The sequence below is a fragment of the Gekko japonicus genome, unplaced genomic scaffold (genome assembly GCF_001447785.1).
Source record: "Gekko japonicus isolate JY-2015 unplaced genomic scaffold, Gekko_japonicus_V1.1 scaffold47, whole genome shotgun sequence".
Taxonomy (NCBI): domain Eukaryota; kingdom Metazoa; phylum Chordata; class Lepidosauria; order Squamata; family Gekkonidae; genus Gekko; species Gekko japonicus.
In genome coordinates, this window is record NW_015165235.1 from 508,145 (window position 1) to 522,613 (window position 14,469).

General features: G+C 44.2%; 1 protein-coding gene across 1 annotated transcript in view; it reads right to left on the reverse strand.

The window, feature by feature from the left end:
• CPQ (carboxypeptidase Q) overlaps positions 1-14,469 on the reverse strand; it is a 245,742-nt gene that overhangs the window by 94,256 nt on the left and 137,017 nt on the right. The window contains exon 6 of the mRNA XM_015409855.1: positions 7,580-7,691. Coding sequence (XP_015265341.1) covers positions 7,580-7,691 — 112 coding nt within the window. The remainder of the gene's footprint in view (positions 1-7,579; positions 7,692-14,469) is intronic.

Here is a 14,469-nt window from a genome sequence, read left to right on the forward strand (position 1 = left end):
TGCCTCTAAAGATTCAGTCCAGCCATTAATCTTCTTAACTGTCACTCCTTGAAGTCAAGATTCTATCTCAGTAATTAAGACATTGGAACTGCACCCAGATTCAAAGCCTGGTTTCTTCGGACCTCCCTTGCAATCCCAAAAGCAAGGGTGGTAAAGGGAATGCCCATCTGGCAGACCAGAACATGAAGAATGTGGTTTGAATAAGCTTACAAGAAGAACCCTGTGCTGAGTTTTGTGCAGATGGCATTCAGATCAGCACTATTTCAGCTATTTTCAAAGGGATTCGCTTCCCAGGCCAGTGGCAGGAAGAATTCTAATTCTCCAACCAAACAACATCTGCCAAAGAAACACATGGACTTCCATCACGATGAACCTAAAGTGTCTGTGGGACCCTCCACGATGGGCCCTGTTGTACGGGTTGTACTGTGTTCCCCTTCACCCAAAGGCTTGGCCAATGAAGAGTTGTCATGGCTAACTTTCCTTTCACATAGGAAAAGACCTCACACAAGTAATTAAGGGCTTTCCAGAAATTGGAACTGCAACTCGAACTCAAAGAGATGCTTTCTTCTGACCACCCCTGTGATACTCTCCTGGACATCTGAAATGGATGGTAGTCAAAGGAACAGACACCTGAACTCTCAAAACAGCATAAGGAATGCACTTGGAATAAGAGCAAAGGAAAAAATGACCCTGTTTTGGCTTGATTACAGAAGGCGAGATGAAACTCTTTCTTCCTTTGTATCCAAGGCAAAACAAAATGAAATTACTCTCAATCCTCCCCACAATTTGCTGTTTACTGTGTATAGATAATCCTTTGTCCAGCCTGGAATTGACGACCCTCTTTTCTAAAGGCATAATAGATCAGTAGCTTCTATTTGTGCTAAAAGGAATTGGCTCTTAAGTTTTGCAGTAAAGCTAAATTTATGAGCTTTAACTAATGTTGGTTTTGAATCTGCACTCTTTTTTTAAAAAAGTAGTTTCTTCACTGGTCCACTGCTTTATTTCTTTCAATGGTCATTCATCTCGTTGCCTGTGTTATCAACTTTCACCACACAACATAGGTTAACTACTGGGACTGCAAAAAAATAAATAATTTTTTTTAACTATCAAGTAGGTTCCCAAAATACTGTGAATGGACACTGAAGCATCCAAGCTCCAAATATCTGTACTGTAAATTTCATCCAAAATGTCTAACAAATCTGATTCTGAATAGACCCTTGGTTTGCAAAATGGAAATTCTCTGAGTATTTCAGCATCATTGTCAGCATCTGAAGATCGAGTTATGCACCTTTAAAGAATTTTTAAATGAACAAGTTGTTTCTCCAGGGAAAATATTATTCGCTACACCTGAATGGCTTTTATTAAAATGATTTAGGTAGTGAAGTTAGGTTATTAAAACAGCTAATTAGTCATGCAGCATCTGGGCAGAAAACCATGCTACCGGTGGCAAGATGCAGTTATTTTATTTTCTCCCTGTAACTGTAAAGTTATGCAAAGAGGCACAATATACATATACAAAGTATTCATGTATCCAGCTAGTATTCAGTTTGAGAAAGCGATTACAGCTTATCAGAACTGTTATTAATGGATGGAATAGCAAGATAATGACTGGAATACATTCTGGTTTATACTGACTAATGCAGTGCCAAGTTAACAGCAGGGTTCCCCCCCCCACTTAATAATCCCTCTCCCCTCTAGAAGACTTTGTCAGACAGCAAGCAAGTCTGAATGCATGGAGGTGGCAGTTCAGTACGGCACCCACTGGTCCCACCCTTGACCTCCACAAGAGATCAATTCCCCTGGAATAATTGGCTACTTTGGAAGGTGGACTCTATGGCACTATACCCCACTGAAGTCCAATGCTCCTTCTAAGATATGGATCCTTGTGAGCAAAAATTCTACTTTGTGAGCTACTGGCATTAAGGTTGTGAGCCAGCGATTTGGCTACTGCATAAATTAGCTTGCTCTGGAGCTGTCCTCCCTGAGCTAAGACAAAAATGTGTGAGCCGGAGGCTAAAAAACTGTGAGCTGGCCCACACTAACTCAGTTTAGAGGGAACACTGCTAAGGTCCCTCCCCTCCCCAAACTCCATCCTCCCCAGGCTCCAGCACCAAATCTCCAGGAATTTCCCCAGCCCCAGAGTTGGCAACCCTGATTCTGGCCTAGCCCTGTAAAGTCTCATGTTGCAAATCTCCCCAAATACAGATTATCCTCCCTTTCAGTAACTAAGTAAAACCAGAGAGTAATTTCCATATTTTAGGTAAAGCAAAGATACTGTCAACTGTGAGCCTCTGCACACTTACTCCAATCTAAGCCCATCACTGGAGTAACTTTGCACAAGATTGCAGTGTGTGAATGCCAGTAGGTATCTAAAGCAGTAGAAAAGAGCAAGAGTCCAGTAGCACCTTAAAGGCTAACAAAGGTTGTGGCAGGGCATGAGCTTTCGTGAGTCTGAGATGCCCCAGTGATGCCACAACACGCTCAGGACATCCTGTTCCAAAATAAAAAATATGGATGCTAGAATAAGATAAACATATCAGAAAAGCAGTAATAGGAAACATAGGGAGAACAATGCTGAGTGCGTAGAGGTGACAGCATGATGCAATCCAAAGGACCAGGGCCTGTCCTGGAAACAGATTCTTGACCAAACAAGGCTCATGTCTAGCTAATCTAAGGGCTGAATAATGTACATGAGTCGAGAAGGTTTTCATAAATTTATAGCTGGGGAAGAACTTCCATTACCTACAAGGCCAGCCAGTCAATGCAAGGCAGATGTTACCACTTCTCATATGCTCATTAGTGTGAGCATGTTAAGGAAGACTTATTAATTCATATGGATATTTGAAATACAGTGCACAAGTCAAAAACAGACTATGAATTTAAAGGTGCTAAAGATATTCATTTTAGGTATGTAGTAAAAAAAAAAACACCCACTCTTCATCTGCTATTGCAGATATTTCCAGTACTGTAATCAGTGATAAATTAGTAAAAGAACAGTACAGTCTCTTTGGTCACCCTTCTTTGGCCCAAAGGACTGAGCACACTTAGGCAGTTGTTGCACAACTGGAGCAACAACCTACAGAACTGGAAATAATTCACAAATTTGTCTGCATTTCTCAGGTGGTTCTCACTATCAAAAGCAATTGTTCCCCATTGGGTTATTCATTGGATTGATGTGCATAGTTCCAGTAACTAATTAAATTAACGTTTAATGCTCCTATATACATCCAGATTAGTCATTGTATTATTAGGATTTATTTTGTATTGCCATTAGGATTTATTTCATACTGCCATTAAATGTGAGCATTTAGCTTCTTACCCATTTATCATCCTCCTCCCTGGTACATATATCGACCCTCTTGTCAGTGTGCATCTAACAAAACAGTCCACTGCTTATGAGTGGAGGTGAAATAATCCCTGGATCCATCCCTTGACACTGGCCCATTCTGCATCTAGCATTTGCTCTGCTGTTCTACAAAACTCACGATGGAACAGAAATTCCCCTCTACATTGCATGCCGCTTTACTCTGCAGTCAGTACAGCATTGGCCTGGGACATTTGAATGTGGTTTTGAGCCACATCTTTTTCTGTTCCAGGGTGGGTTTGGTAAAACCACCAAGCGAAGGCTAGATGCAGAATGGGCCAATAACTTGGCTGCCACATTTTGGACGAACTAAAGTTTCTGACCAGTTTTCAAGGTAGCCCCAGGTAGAGCACATCACAGTAATCTTACTTGGATGTGATCAGAGCATGGTAGACAGCAGCCAGATCCCGCTTTTCAAGGAAGAGCCGTAGCCAGTGTATCCATCTAAGCTGACAAATGGTGCTACGTACCATGGAGGAGACTAGGCTAGATTCCAGCAGACCCCTGAGCTATGCACCTGTTCCTTGGGGGGGGGGGAGTGCTCTTCATGAAGCTTTCACTGGGTCAGTGTAGATGTCACAATCCTGATCACCCAGACTGTGGATCAGGAAAATGCCACAAAATTGGAACTCCCTCCTCACACTCCAATTTCCTCATTTCATTTTGGCTGAGCAAACCATTGTTTGCTGTGACATCCAGATCAGGAAACCTATGAATTGAAACCCACCTCAAACAATTGTTTCAGTCCCTGATTTAACGTCAGACTATGTGTGCCCAAATCATAATTTGCCCACTTTGGGCAACAAGGCAAACTAGGAAGAGAGGGATGTAATTTGCATTGTATAGATTGCACTGTTTTATTGCATTGTTCCCCAGCAATTCAGCTCTGTTGCATAATTTGTATTACACTGTTTTAGTGCAGTGTTCTCTAATTTTCTAATCCATTGTTATTCACTGTTGGCTGTATGTTTCATACTGTTCCTGTTCCATTGTTTTTAACTGAGTAATCCACCTTGCATCTTTTGGTTAAAGGCAAACTGACGGGGTGGGGCAATTTCCACCAATTCCATGTGCCTCTCGTGCTGTTCCTGAGGGTCCCCTATGCCCAAGCAGCATGATCTTGGGGAGATCACTGACCTGCAGTGGGAGAGGGGCAAAGGTAGTACGTTGTGTGTTCCACTGACAGAGGTGTCTTGCATAAGCAGAAAATTTAATCTGGAACCAAGCCCATGTAAGTAAGTAAATATGCAAGAAGATCTGTGACCCTGTGAGAAATTCCCGATCCTCCAGTCCAGACCATGTTTTGGAGGATCAGGAATGTGACACCTAAACCAGGCTACTGCCTTCAGAATGTCAATATGCAGCAGACACACTGTGGAAAATCTTGATCAAATGGATGGAAGAACAATGTTAAGACTTATGTTTCCAGTTAGATGGATGGTTTGGTGCTTATTCTCTAAATACGTTGATAAACTTGTATATTTCTTTTCTGTACAAAAACTCAAGATGGCTCTGTGTGTGTGTTTGTGTGTGTGTGTATTTCTAGTAATAGTACTAAAAAATCTAGAATGTGTCTATCAAGCAACTAAGGATGACAAAAGTCATTTTTAGAAACGAGGGAATAAGCTGGCAACCATGTTTGAAAGGAAAATTCAAGCATCTATTTGGAACAGACCAGGTGGATGGATGTCTTAAGCAGGGCTTTTGTTGTAGAAAAAGCCAAGAATGAATTCATTAGCATAATAGGCCATACCCAACAGCAGAATAGCATATTAGGCCACACCCATGACAGCCCAGCTTATTAGCATATTGGACCACATCCCGTGCCTTCCCTTGGCTTGTCCAGGCACCCCACCAGCCCTTGGAGGGAAGCTGGCCCTTGGAGGGAAGGAAAGGCAGTTTCAACTGCCTTCCCTTGGCTTGCCTGGGCACCTCGCGGCTGCGGGGAGTCTGGGCAAGCCGGCCCTTGGACAGGCTGGGGAAGGTACAGCGAGGCATTTAAATGCCTCCACAATCCTTCCAGGCCCACCCCCTGGCCCGCCCACCTTGGAGTCACCCTGGGGGGGGTTTGCTCTCCAGGCCTTTCCTATGTGGCCACGCACGCAGAGGTTTTGGCTGTAGTGGGCGTGGCCAACTCTGAAGCCAGCCGGAACTCCGTTCCTGTGCGTTCCTGCCCAAAAATAGCCTTGGTCTTAAGAAATCACATAGTGTCCATTAGCCTTACGGTCTTCATCATCCACTATTTTCTCTTGAATTTTAGCCAGTGCTCAGTACCACAGAGGAAGTGTGATTGCTTGATCTTTACTTTCAACATCTGCTTCTGTATGAGAGGAGAGGCTAATATCTCCTTCACTTGAGCACTGTCAGTATGACTGGAGCTACAGGTGCCTATTCAAATCTCACTTGAACCATGAACTCCCTAGAAGTCACTGTATTCTCAGCTCTTCCTTTGCAATAATAATATTAATAACTGGTTTGATAACATGCTTTGGACAATATGTAAACACTGAGTAATGGGAACCAGGGTGGTGCAGCAGACAGAGTGCTGGCCTGGGACTGGAATCAGCTGGGTTCAAATCCCAGCTCAGTCAGAAAGCTTGTTGGGTGGCCTTGGGCGACTTACTCTCTCTTAGCCTAACCTATCTCACACAGTTTTTGTAAAGAAAACCAGGCTAACCCTTTGTTTGGAGCCAGTTTGGTGTAGTGGTTAAGTGCGCGGACTCTAATCTGGGAGAACCGGGTTTGATTCCCCACTCCTCCACTCGCACCTGGCTGGATGACCTTGGGCAAGCCATAGTTCTGGCACAGCTGTTCTTGAAAAAAGAGCAGTTTCTGTCAAGAGCTCTCTCAGCCCCACCTACCTCACAGGGTGTCTGTTGTGGGGAGAGGAAGGGAAAGGAGATTGTAAGCTGCTCTGAGACACCTTCGGGTAGTGAAGGGCGGGGTACAAATCCAATCTCTTCTTCTTCTTCTACACTGAGCTCCTTGAAGGGATATAGCAATGCAATCCGAATAACATTTTCCTGGCAGTAAGCCCCACTGAGTAGACTTAAGTAGGGTTCTGAGCAGATCTGCTTAAGATTGCTTTCTTAGTGTGGTCCCATCAAGTCACTGTTGACCAGGGGTCGTTTCGTAGAAAAAAAGCTAGGGGAACTCATTAGCATAACTCATTAGCATATGCCACACCCCCTGACATCAGGGGCCCGGCGGTGGACCTGCAAGGCAGGCAGGAGTGCGAGGAAGCCCTGCCAAGGCCCTCCCTGGCCCCAGGCAGGCAGGGGTGGGGAGAGGTGGGGAGGAAGCAACTTACCCTACCTCTTCTCCTGCCTCCTCCTGGCTGAATGAGGGCCGGAACCGGGGCGGCCGGAAGCAGGGGGCGGGGCTACGTCGTGTGTCCCGCCCCCCTGCACCTCACACGGGGGAACTGCGATTCCCCCCCGAATTGACCTCTGCCATTGACTTATGGCGATCCCTCAGGGTTTTCAAGGCAAGAGATGTTTAGAGGTGGTTTGTCATTGCCTACCTCCATGTGTCAACCTGGATACTTCTTGGAGGTCTCCTATCCAAATACTAGCCAGGGCCGACCCTGCTTAGTTTCCAAGATCTGATGAGACTGGGCTAGCCTGGGCTATCCAGGTCAGGTATCAAATGATAAACAAATGGAAAACCAAACCTATATACAAAGGGGCAGGATTTAATGCTAAAAAATGGGTGGGGTCATGGTTGGCACCACCACAGACCACACAATGGGGCTGTTCAAAAGAGATCACAGACACATTTGACATGGCCTATATGGTGCTTCCATGAGCACAAAATGCTACGGTTCATAGCTGTGTTTCCTTGTTTACTGTGTAATCCTACAGAGAGCTGCACCCTTGAAAATCCACTGAAGTCAATGGGCTGAGAAGGATATAACTCTGTTTAAGACCGCACTGTTAGAATCTCAACACTCAGAGAAGCCTTTGATTTCTGTCAAACCTCAGATACGAAAAACATGGAAGTGTTACATTTCTAAATTAACAGCACTGCAGGTTTTCTAAAGAAACGGCTATTATTACAGGGAAACTCTTGAGAATAATTACATTGCAAATGGACACTTTTCACCAGAACAAGAATGAGGTACAATAATCATACTGGCTATCACTTCTGAGGTGAAAAAGTTTAAGAAGCCATGCAATTCTTTACTCTTTACATCATTGTTAGGTAAATATTTACCAAGATCCTTAAGGAGAGATAATGCTTCCCATGAAACAAATGCTCCACCGCCGTCATCCATGGCTCCCTGCCCTACATCCCAGCTGTCCAGATGTCCACTGACCAGCACAACCTAAAAATACAACCAAAGATATTTGCATGAAATAGCTGCAGTTGGAAGGCTCTGCATCAGATGACTCTTGGATTGTTTAACTCTTCTGGTGGGTTTAGTTCCTGTGGTCCAAACCATCATTTCACAAATATGTTTTGGCCAATGAGATCATTACAAATTACAGTTTTGTCTCAGTGGAAAGTGATGACATTCATATTACATAATTATTTAATAAAGATCAGCTGGCATGTATTGGCCCACACACTGTTGATGTTTTGCAGACTTAGAAGTGATGTCCAGGCGGCAGCATTTTTTTTGGGGGGGGGAGGAAAAAACTCTACAAGAAATGGTTTCTACCGTGTGATAACATGGATCCATCTAGGCAAGTTTTTAAATAAGCAGCCAAGACTCTGAAGGAGACGTTAACTATCAAAGAGTATCACGCTGGCAAGACTGTAAATTGGTCAACCTGTTTTCATCAAACACCGGACTTAGAAAATGTACCCATGCCTGGGAGTGAATTATGGGCTAGTTTGTAAGTGTATTGCAAAACCTGAATTTGCAGCAGAAGCAATACTTTATCTGGAGCAGTGAAAGACTATCTTGTTAATACTGTGTGATGTTTCCTGGCAACCAGAGCTATGTGAGAATGGCTGATAGAGAATTACTTTTTGTTCCTGAGAAAGAACTCGCATTACAACAGCAGGGAACTTTGAATCAAAAGGTAGTGTAATCTGTCATGGGATTAGAAATTGCTATCGTAAAGGGCACTCACAAATTTCTGAATGTTACACCAAGTGAGGTTAAGGTTCTGCGGATCGGGAGAGAACGGATTTTAGCTCTGTTAAGTGACAGGCTTAGCAAACTGGACTACTTTACCACAATGGCAACAAACAAAGCCATAGTCTAAGAGTTTGTAGTGAAAGTGTTACATTTCCTAGCTGGGAGGAGGAAGAAGGGGGAAATGTGTGAGCATGAGGATCCTTCCGGCTCATTCTTATAACATATACAATTCAGTCAGTCAGTCAAACTTTATTTCGCTACAAGATCAGCTCCAGACATTCAACAATAGTAATAAGAATAAAAAAATAATAAAATAAAATTGGGGGGGCACATCCAGTGCGACAGGCAGACTGGGGCGGAGAGATTATGCCTTCCTCGGATAGAGAAGTAAATTTTTTAAGGCTCAGTCAGCCGCTTGCGTATGCCACACGTCCAAAGGCAAAATTTAGCAACTTTATTAGGTATCTAATAAAGTTGTTCAGATCTTCCTGGTAAAGTTGGCAGGTTTGGAGCGATATACTGAGATCAGATGTTGCTACAGAATGAGCAGTGCAGCAGAACATGTTCAATAGATTCTATTTTCCCGGTATGGCATGGGCAGAGCTGTTGGGGGAGTGGGACACGATGGTATCTGCCTTCCAGCAGGGCTGAAGGTAGAAAATTGTTGATGTGTGCAAGCAGGGTTTCAGAGGAGATCCAGGAAATTACAGGCCAGTCAGTCTGACGTCGATACCGGGTAAATTGGTGGAAACCATTATTAAGGAAAGAATTAGTAGGCACATAGATGAACAAAACCTATTGAGGCAGACTCAGCATGGGTTCTGCAAGGAAAGATTTTGTCTCACTAACCTGTTAGTGTTTTTTGAGGGAGTGAACAAACATGTGGACAAGGGGGACCCAATAGATGTTGTTCACCTTGACTTCCAGAAAGCTTTTGATAAAGTTCCTCATCAAAGGCTCCAAAGTAAGCTCAATAGTCACGGGATAAAAGGACAAGTCCTCTTGTCGATCAAAAACTGGCTAATTAATAGGAAACTGAGAGTGAGTATAAATGGAAATTTTCTCAGTGGAGGGTGGTAAGCAGTGGGGTACCACAAGGATCAGTACTCAGTCCATTGTTTTTTTAACTTGTTTATTAATGATTTTGAGTTGGGAGTAAGCAGTGAAATGGCTAAATTTGCATATGACACAAAGTTGTTCAGGGTGGTGAGAACCAGGGACTGGAACACAGAAATTTAGCATTTAGGGAGATGGCTATGAAAGGATCAAGTGCTACAAGTGGACAGGAAAGGGAGAAAACTTATTGTATACCAAATCTCTCCATGGTACACAACTACCATACCAAGCATGCAATAGTCCATCCCTGATTCAAAACCACACGCACTGGGTGACAAGTGGGTTTTTTTTAATGTGGGGGCCCTGGGTCAGTGCGAGAGCACATTCATGGTATGCAGGAAGTTGTAAGTCCAACCAGTGTTCCCTCTCAGCTGAGTTAGTGTGAGCTACCTCACAGTTTTTTAGCCCCTGGCTCACACACCTTTGTCTTTGCTCAGGAAGGACGGCTCCAGAGCAAACAGATTAATGCAGTAGCCAAATCGCTCGCTTACAACTTTACTGCCAGTAGCTCACAAAGAAGAATTTTTGCTCACAAGACTCCACAACTTAAAGGGAACATTGAGTCCAACCCCTTAAAGAGACAGTGGTTAACATTTTGAACTAGGACCTGGGATCCCTGGTCTCAAATCCACACTGTGTGATAATGTTTGCTGGGGGACCTTGGACCATTCATAATCTCACAGGCTGACCCACCTCACAGGGTTGCTATGAGGGCACAATGGAGGGTGGAGTAGGAATGCCAGACTGAACACAGGGTGGCTGTGACATGCCTACGTGACGTGGGTATGTCCTGCCATGAGCTCCTGGAGGAAAGGCAGGGTAAAATGCACAAGACAGACAGATCACTCTTCAGTTAAAAGATCTCGAGGAGCAGGAGATGGGAAAGAACTTCCTATGCCTGAGACACTGGACAGTGACCGCCATTCAGAGTAGACAATACTGAGCTAACCTGACCATGCTGAACCAACCTGACTTGGTATACGTCTATGTCCAGCTTTCTACTGGGTGCTCTTCAACAGCCACCAATCTTCACCGTGGTCTGCTGATCACATTACATTTTAACACTTGCTATATGCAAGCCTGGAAATCAAACCAATAATTCTAGAGCAACTATGGAATCCCCCAAAATGCTACTCACTGCTGGCAGGACAAAACAATTTACCTCTGCTGCTTTGCACATGGCCAGCAGTTAACCTGGGTCCCCCTGACACATGCAAAAGAGCTACATGGGCAACGCTAACAATCCAGAACAATGCCCACTTGGCATGCTAACACTGTACATGTACATTTTCCATATCTAATGTGCTAACACTGCATGCATAATGGCTGAGGACCAAGTTTAAATAACATGTTGGATCATACGCTCTATCACACAAGGAAGTTCTTCTGCCTTACTAGCATCATGTTTAAATCAGGCTGGAGAGTGCAGTGCACCTTAGAGCTCAGCATTCCCCCATGGCCGCACTTTCCAGGAGAAGCTCATTAGGGGCAAGCGAAGTTACTGAAGCCTTTCCACTCTGGTAGCTTCCAAAGGGCAACGATTCATGCCCAGACTCAAAGCCATACGTTTATTCCTTGAGGAATCCCCTGATAAGCTTCTAAAGACAATCCCAAAGTTTCTTGAAAGGAGAACAGTTAAAAGCTACAGTGCTGGAACATTAAAAGTTACTATACCTGCATTATTTAGAAGGAACATGACATTAGAATCTCACTTCTCTTGGGACTCATTGGCAGAAGACACGGGGACAGATTATGCAGAAACTACTGAGCAAGAAGTGAACATGAAGTTGCTCTATCTGAAGGCACCAAGGAATAAATCTGCCAAGCTCCCTATTAAGGTACTAAGAACTAATGGCAAAATGGCTGCCTGCATAATCTGTCAAAGAATTCGCTGGTATCTAAACACCCTGACCAGTGTTCCCTCTAAACTGTGGAGTCTTGTGAGCAAAAATTCTACTGTGTGAGCTACTGGCATTAAAGTTGAGAGCGAGCCATTTGGCTGCTGCATAAATTAGTCTGCTCTGGAGCCATCTTTCCTGAGCTAAGACAAAAATGTGTGAGCCGGAGGCTAAAAAACTGTGAGCCAGCTCACACTAACTCAGCTTAGAGGGAACATTGACCCTGACATGTTAAGGATGTATTCCTATGCAGATTGTTCTGGAATTATGCCCCAATGAACTCAGCAGACTTTTTTCCTGAGTAAACATGTATAGGATTGGACTGTAAGTAGGGTAAGCATGGCTGCTGGTAAAATCTTTGGAATACAATTTCCATGGGCAGTCTTAACTAATGGGCAACAGGGACTGCTTCCCTGGGCTGAGGGCCCCCGACTGCCTAGAGTCCTGCACCTCCTGGAGGGGGGCAGTTGGCTCAGTGCAGCAGCAGCTCTTGCCCACCTCACAAGAGCTTCCCTGTGCTTCGTCCACAGTGGCAGGTGGAGGCATGGCGAGTTCCCCTTCAAGAAGTGGTAGTGATCCAAGGTCCCATTCTAGATTTTTACTCAGGGCCACAGAATCACTAAGACCACTCCTGACTATTTCTATTCATAACTTCCCCTGCAGAACTCAGAGCTCTTCTATCTCCAGCGGGCGTGGGGAGGGGAGTTAATGCATTAGAGGTCATAGTTCAAGGTAAATTCTCCAGACATATTCTATGGAAGTCACCAAATGTATCTCATGCACTCCAATGTGGTATGAATAAGCAATGGAACCGACCCACGCAGGTTTGCATTTTGTTTATATTTAACATACCGAGGAACCACCGACATGTGCATTCTGGATCATGTTTTGCCTGTATTTAAGGGTATTTAAGGATTAGAGCTATTTTCAAGCAGCAGCTCCGTGTGAGCCTTGGGTTTACTACAGTTTCACAGCTAAATGACTGCCTTTCTGCCTCTGAATCCTTATCAGCAGAAGAGAAATTAAAAGCTGGGTACATTTCAAATGCACAATGACTAATTCAATTTCCTGGCAGGCCAGCATTATGACGGTTATCAAACACTTGTCAGTCATGTGCTGAATTCATTTCTCACCAGGACAAGCTGTGTTTAGTGAAAAAAATGAGGAAACCAATCAGAAGGATTCTTCATCCTCCCACTCGCATATGTACACTGGCGGATTAGGGAGCGCTCCTTTTCTCAAGTCAGAATGACCTAATGCTTCCGAAAGCTCCCACACCATGCTTATTCAAATACTCAAGTGTTCGCTATTAGACCTCAGATGTGTGTGGTGGTGTGTTAAGTGAAACATCATGGTATTTCAAAACAAGTCAATCTGCTCTTTGCAACAATCCACACACTGTCCTTAAATGTGTTTTTCCACCCATTATGACAGGCTCCTTTTGACTCTTATATGCCAAACTCCTTTTAAACAACTCTGTTGTGTGGCCCAACAGAACGAAAGGCCTGAAATTGAGTTTCAAAAAGGACCTACTTATATCTTCTCTGAGCAGGGACAGTCCCTGTTTTCTTAACACCCTTCCCCCTGATAAATCTCTGTTCCGTTTTGGACCCTGTTTCTGACTACTGGAGAATGGTGTGCTAAAACGTTTTGTGTGACTTGTCAGAATAGTCCTTCTTCTGGGTTCAGCTCCCCTCTCAGAATATTAGTTTTGGAGTGGTGAATAGATGTGACATCTATATTGTCCTTGATGGGTCAACAAGGGGTGCCACCAGAACCCATCCACCACACCAGCATAAGAATATTTGAAGAGCTATGCTGGATCAGACCAAAGGCCCATCAAGTCCAGCATTCTGTTCACACAGTGGCCAACCAGCTTTCTCTAGGAAGCCCACAAGCAAGATGGCTGCCATAGCGTCCTCCCGCCCATGCTCCCAAGCAATTGATAGAAACATGCGTACTGTGTCTGGTACTCGCATCCGTCATGACTAGAGGCCACTGATAGCCCTGTCCAGTGTTCCCTCTATGCTGACTTAGTGTGAGCTAGCTCACAGTTTTTTAGCCTCCAGCACACACACTTTTGTCTTAGCTCAGGAAGGAAGGCTCCAGAGCAAACTAATTTATACAGTAGTCAAACTGCTTGCTCACAACTTTAATGCCCGTAGTTCACAAAGCAGAATTTTTGCTCACAAGACTCCACAGCTTAGAGGGAGCATTGGCCCTGTCCTCCATGAATTTGTGCACTCCTCTTTTAAAGCCTTCCAAGTTGGTGGCCATCACCATGTTCTATGGCAGTGAGTTCCACAATTTAACTATGGACTGTGTGAACGAAATTGTTCAGGGTGGTGAAAACCAGGGAGGATTGTGAGGCACTTTAAAGGGATCTGTCAAGGATGGGTGAGTGGGCATCAACGTGGCAAACGGGGTTCAATGTGGCCAAGTGCAAAGTGATGCACATTGTGGCCAAAAATCCTAACTATAAATACATGCTGATGGGATCCAAACTGGCAGAGACTGACCAAGAGAGAGATCTTGAAGTCGTAGTAGATAACTCACTGAAAATGTTGAGACAGTGTGTGACTGCAATACAAAAGGCCAACGCTATGCTGGGCATTATTAGGAAGGGAACTGAAAACAAATCAGCTAATATCATAATGCCCCTGTATTAATCAATGGTGCAGCTCATTTGGTCACCACAACTCAGAAAGGATAGCATTGGGAAAAGTGCAGAAAAGGGCAACTAGAATGATAAAAGGGTTGGAACACTTTCCCTGTGAAGAAAGGTTAAAGCGCTTGGGGCTCTTTAGCTTGGAGGAAAGACGACTGAGGGGTGACATGATCGAGGTTTACAAGATTATGCATGGGATAGAGCAGGTCGAGAAAGAAGTACTTTCCTCCCTTTCTCATAATACAAGAATTTGTGGGCACTCAATGAAATTGCTGAGCAGTCGGGTTAGAATAGATAAAAGGAAGTACTTCTTCACCCAAAGAGTGATTAACAC